This window comes from Salvelinus namaycush, unplaced genomic scaffold (genome assembly GCF_016432855.1).
Source record: "Salvelinus namaycush isolate Seneca unplaced genomic scaffold, SaNama_1.0 Scaffold226, whole genome shotgun sequence".
In the NCBI taxonomy this organism is placed as follows: Eukaryota; Metazoa; Chordata; class Actinopteri; order Salmoniformes; family Salmonidae; genus Salvelinus; species Salvelinus namaycush.
Window position 1 is genome coordinate 43,992 of NW_024059075.1, and position 6,000 is coordinate 49,991.

The 6,000-nt window shown below is 42.9% G+C and overlaps 2 protein-coding genes across 3 annotated transcripts in view; one reads left to right on the forward strand and one right to left on the reverse strand.

The window, feature by feature from the left end:
* The window catches only part of ppcdc (phosphopantothenoylcysteine decarboxylase), a 36,712-nt gene extending 34,478 nt beyond the window's left edge, over window positions 1-2,234 (reverse strand). For both annotated transcript variants that reach the window (XM_038984276.1, XM_038984275.1), the window contains exon 1: window positions 1,928-2,234. In XM_038984276.1, the coding sequence (XP_038840204.1) occupies window positions 1,928-2,071 (144 nt within the window). In that variant the 5' untranslated portion in view covers window positions 2,072-2,234. The remainder of the gene's footprint in view (window positions 1-1,927) is intronic.
* The window catches only part of hacd3 (3-hydroxyacyl-CoA dehydratase 3), a 14,661-nt gene continuing 10,618 nt past the window's right edge, over window positions 1,958-6,000 (forward strand). The window contains exon 1 of the mRNA XM_038984274.1: window positions 1,958-2,477. Coding sequence (XP_038840202.1) covers window positions 2,394-2,477 — 84 coding nt within the window. The 5' untranslated portion in view covers window positions 1,958-2,393. The remainder of the gene's footprint in view (window positions 2,478-6,000) is intronic.

The following is a 6,000-nucleotide window of genomic DNA, read 5'->3' on the forward strand; positions in this document are numbered from 1 at the left end:
GCCTGTAGGACCTGCCTTGTTGATAGTGTTGTTAAGAAGGTAGAAACTAGGGCCTGTAGGACCTGCCTTGTTGATAGTGTTGTTAAGAAGGTAGAAACTAGGGCCTGTAGGACCTGCCTTGTTGATAGTGTTGTTAAGAAGGTAGAAACTAGGGCCTGCAGGACCTGCCTTGTTGATAGTGTTGTTAAGAAGGTAGAAACTAGGGCCTGTAGGACCTGCCTTGTTGATAGTGTTGTTAAGAAGGTAGAGACTAGGGCCTGTAGGACCTGCCTTGTTGATAGTGTTGTTAAGAAGGTAGAAACTAGGGCCTGTAGGACCTGCCTTGTTGATAGTGTTGTTAAGAAGGTAGAAACTAGGGCCTGTAGGACCTGCCTTGTTGATAGTGTTGTTAAGAAGGTAGAAACTAGGGCCTGTAGGACCTGCCTTGTTGATAGTGTTGTTAAGAAGGTAGAAACTAGGGCCTGTAGGACCTGCCTTGTTGATAGTGTTGTTAAGAAGGTAGAAACTAGGGCCTGTAGGACCTGCCTTGTTGATAGTGTTGTTAAGAAGGTAGAAACTAGGGCCTGTAGGACCTGCCTTGTTGATAGTGTTGTTAAGAAGGTAGAAACTAGGGCCTGTAGGACCTGCCTTGTTGATAGTGTTGTTAAGAAGGTAGAAACTAGGGCCTGTAGGACCTGCCTTGTTGATAGTGCTGTTAAGAAGGCAGAGCAGCGCTTTATTATGGACAAACTTCTCCCCATCTTAGCTACTGTTGTATCAATATGTTTTGACCATGACAGTTTACAATCCAGGGTAACTCCAAGCAGTTTAGTCTCCTCAACTTTCTCCAATATGTTTTGACCAGGACAGTCAATTTTCTCAATTTAGTTGAGGTTTAGCGTTAAGTGTTTGATTTGTCCCAAATACAATGCTTTTAGTTTTGACTTATTCCTTGGTAGGTAACTCTTTATCCACAATATAGCAGGGGGTGTAAAGCCATAACACATCAGTTTTTCCAGCAGTAGACTATGATCAATCATGTCAAAAGCTGCACTGAAGTCTAACAAAAACAGCCCCCACAGTCTCAGCCAATCATCAAAGTGCTGTGCTTGCTGAGTGTCCTTCCCTATAAGCATGCTGAAAGTCTGTTGTCAATTTGTTTACTGTAAAATAGCATTGTTTCTGGTCAAACACCATTTTCCCCAGAAGTTTACTAAGGGTTGGTAACAGACTGATTGGTTGGCTATTTGAGCCAGTAAAGTGGGCTTTACTATTCTTAGGTAGCGGAATAACCATGACATGAAAGCATGAACAAATAGATGAATTATTAATTATATTGCAGTGTTACAATTCAGATATGAAGATAATTTTTTTATGGTTGATGTCCGAACCTAATCTGTGATTTACCTCTGTTTGTGCCTCTACAAATGTCCATAATTGGACATGATGATATTCTTCAAGGTAAACTGAAGTTGATAAGTTCATTGGGGGGCCGTTAAGGGGTTTGATAATTTAGCTCGGCCTAGATATGACCTGCTATTAGAAGTGTTGATTATCTAGGCCTATCTACATAACAGATTTTCGGGGATAGAGCTAATCCAACCTAGCTTCCTTTTCTACTGAAAACCGGATGTGGTAGCATTAACCTGTTACGTTCGGGTTAATGCTGATATGACCTGATATTAGAAGTGTAACGTCGTGACTGCACCTCTAGGACACGTAAATAATTATTTTGGTGGGGAATTTCCCCGTCAGTTTCTGTTAGTTGCATAATAAATAGAGCGTTTGGTTTGATACAAGGTGACCATCGTCCTCCAGCGGTATAACCATGCATGTGCAGGTCACAGAGAGCAACGTTTGACACCATACTTGTTTGAGTAACGCTGACTCATGAATCCAAATACAGCTAGCAGGAAACACATCCCAGTTAGATGACCTATCTACTTACCCCGGGTAACTCTAGGAGTTGGGAGACCAACAGAGGCACTTTGAGAGCTGCCACACTACCCGTGACCCCAACCAGCACCCGAAATTTACCACACGAGTCTAACAAATCACATTTCGGAGACGTTACGGGTGATTCCGCCTGCATGTTAGCTGGAAAACGATCACTACAAAAACAACTTCAACACGTTATTAGGAGCATGCTGATTGCCGAGAATACGCAAAATATCGCCAACTTTTAACCTCTATCAACTTCGCCCGATGCAGCTTCCGTAAACATTGGTTCCACGTGACCCACAGTGACTGATGAACGAGCACGTATCGCAACGACCTTTCGTGAGCGCGCACGCTGGTTCCATAGAATATTCTGGCTCTTCGACGGCTTCCGCAAGAGAGACACACCGTCCGGTATGTTATTGTAGGGGGTTTTCATGCTTTGGTGAATTGTGCTGACATTCTCAACAGGTGCGATGCAGCAGACGCTGACCCCTCACGTCTACTGGGCTCAGCGGCATGAGGACATCTACCTGCGAGTGGAGCTGATTGATGCGCAGGTGAGTGGAGAGAGGACCTGTCACCCAGAGGCAATAAATAAACCGCTCACAAACATACAGGGATTTAGTATATTCATCACCAGGTTTACAATGTTACTCCGAAGTTCACATTGGATTGAGAATCGACCCTTAGCATGAGGATGTAGCCCTAATGTGACTGAGTAGGCTATCGTTGCACAATAGAAAATAATAGAATAGAATATAAATGCAATTGTATGCTTGTGTTTCTGAGAATGATGTATCCATAATAACTGAGTCACAGTGTTGTATCCATAATTACTGAGTCACGGTGTTGTATCCATAATTACTGAGTCACGGTGTTGTATCCATAATAACTGAGTCACGGTGTTGTATCCATAATTACTGAGTCACGGTGTTGTATCCATAATTACTGAGTCACGGTGTTGTATCCATAATTACTGAGTCACGGTGTTGTATCCATAATTACTGAGTCACGGTGTTGTATCCATAATTACTGAGTCACGGTGTTGTATCCATAATTACTGAGTCACGGTGTTGTATCCATAATTACTGAGTCACGGTGTTGTATCCATAATTACTGAGTCACGGGGACGTATCCATAATTACTGAGTCACGGGGACGTATCCATAATTACTGAGTCACGGTGTTGTATCCATAATTACTGAGTCACGGGGACGTATCCATAATTACTGAGTCACGGTGTTGTATCCATAATTACTGAGTCACGGTGTTGTATCCATAATTACTGAGTCACGGTGTTGTATCCATAATTACTGAGTCACGGGGACGTATCCATAATTACTGAGTCACGGTGTTGTATCCATAATTACTGAGTCACGGTGTTGTATCCATAATTACTGAGTCACGGTGTTGTATCCATAATTACTGAGTCACGGTGTTGTATCCATAATTACTGAGTCACGGTGTTGTATCCATAATTACTGAGTCACGGTGTTGTATCCATAATAACTGAGTCACGGTGTTGTATCCATAATTACTGAGTCACGGTGTTGTATCCATAATTACTGAGTAACGGTGACGTATCTATAATAACTGAGTCACGGGGACGTATCCATAATTACTGAGTCACGGGGACGTATCCATAATTACTGAGTCACGGTGTTGTATCCATAATTACTGAGTCACGGTGTTGTATCCATAATTACTGAGTCACGGTGTTGTATCCATAATTACTGAGTCACGGTGTTGTATCCATAATTACTGAGTCACGGTGTTGTATCCATAATTACTGAGTCACGGTGACGTATCTATAATAACTGAGTCACGGGGACGTATCCATAATTACTGAGTCACGGGGACGTATCCATAATTACTGAGTCACGGGGACGTATCCATAATTACTGAGTCACGGGGACGTATCCATAATTACTGAGTCACGGGGACGTATCCATAATTACTGAGTCACGGTGTTGTATCCATAATTACTGAGTCACGGTGTTGTATCCATAATTACTGAGTCACGGTGTTGTATCCATAATAACTGAGTCACGGTGTTGTATCCATAATTACTGAGTCACGGTGTTGTATCCATAATTACTGAGTAACGGTGTTGTATCCATAATTACTGAGTAACGGTGTTGTATCCATAATTACTGAGTCACGGTGTTGTATCCATAATTACTGAGTCACGGGGACGTATCCATAATTACTGAGTCACGGGGACGTATCCATAATTACTGAGTCACGGGGACGTATCCATAATTACTGAGTCACGGGGACGTATCCATAATTACTGAGTCACGGTGTTGTATCCATAATTACTGAGTCACGGTGTTGTATCCATAATTACTGAGTCACGGTGTTGTATCCATAATTACTGAGTCACGGTGTTGTATCCATAATTACTGAGTCACGGTGTTGTATCCATAATTACTGAGTCACGGTGTTGTATCCATAATAACTGAGTCACGGTGACGTATCTATAATAACTGAGTCACGGGGACGTATCGATATTTCTGAGTCACGGGGACGTATCCATATTTCTGAGTCACTGTGACGTATCCATATTTCTGAGTCACTGTGACGTATCCATAATAACTGAGTCACGGTGACGTATCCATAGTAACTGAGTCACGGTGTTGTATCCATAATAACTGACTCACGGTGACGTATCAATAATAACTGAGTCACGGTGACGTATCCATAATAACTGAGTCACTGTGACGTATCCATAATAACTGAGTCACTGTGACGTATCCATATTTCTGAGTCACGGTGACGTATCCATAATAACTGAGTCACGGTGTTGTATCCATAATAACTGAGTCACGGTGACGTATCCATAATAACTGAGTCATTGTGACGAATCCATAATAACTGAGTCACTGTGACGTATCTGAGTCACGGTGTTCAATCAATCAATCAATTTTATTTTATATAGCCCTTCGTACATCAGCTAATATCTCGAAGTGCTGTACAGAAACCCAGCCTAAAACCCCAAACAGCTAGTAATGCAGGTGTAGAAGCACGGTGGCTAGGAAAAACTCCCTAGAAAGGCCAAAACCTTTCGGTTTGTGTTGTATCCATAATAACTGAGTCACTGTGACGTATCCATAATAACTGAGTCACTGTGACGTATCCATAATAACTGAGTCACTGTGACGTATCCATAATAACTGAGTCACTGTGACGTATCCATAATAACTGAGTCACTGTGACGTATCCATAATAACTGAGTCACTGTGACGTATCCATAATAACTGAGTCACTGTGACGTATCCATAATAACTGAGTCACTGTGACGTATCCATAATAACTGAGTCACTGTGACGTATCCATAATAACTGAGTCACTGTGACGTATCCATTATCTTCTTCAGAGTGGCTAGCAGGCTTCTTCAGAGTGGCTAGCAGGCTTCTTCAGAGTGACTTGCAGTCTTCTTCAGAGTGGCTTGCAGGCTTCTTCAGAGTGGCTTGCAGGCTTCTTTGCAGGCTTCTTCAGAGTGGCTTGCAGGCTTCTTCAGAGTGGCTTGCAGGCTTCTTCAGAGTGTCTTGCAGGCTTCTTCAGAGTGGCTGGCAGGCTTCTTCAGAGTGGCTGGCAGGCTTCTTCAGAGTGGCTGGCAGGCTTCTTCAGAGTGGCTAGCAGGCTTCTTCAGAGTGGCTAGCAGGCTTCTTCAGAGTGGCTAGCAGGCTTCTTCAGAGTGGCTAGCAGGCTTCTTCAGAGTGGCTAGCAGGCTTCTTCAGAGTGGCTGGCAGGCTTCTTCAGAGTGGCTGGCAGGCTTCTTCAGAGGTGGTAAATAACATCAGTATTGTCTACATCTTAAGTTCATGGAGATGGTGGTTGAAGATAGTGTTTCAACATAGCAAGACTTCCTCTTCACAGATAGACTAGGGGCTGATAACGAGTCCTGGCTGGTTTCATTTGCCTCGACTTGTAAACACTGGTCAATGAAACTAAGAACACAACCAGTTGCCTAATATTACTGCATTTTAATAGTACAATTTGCATGCTCTCCTTTGCAAAACGATTCACCCATAGAGAGCTCAAGTATCAGCTCATTGGTAGAGTCTGAAGAGGAGCA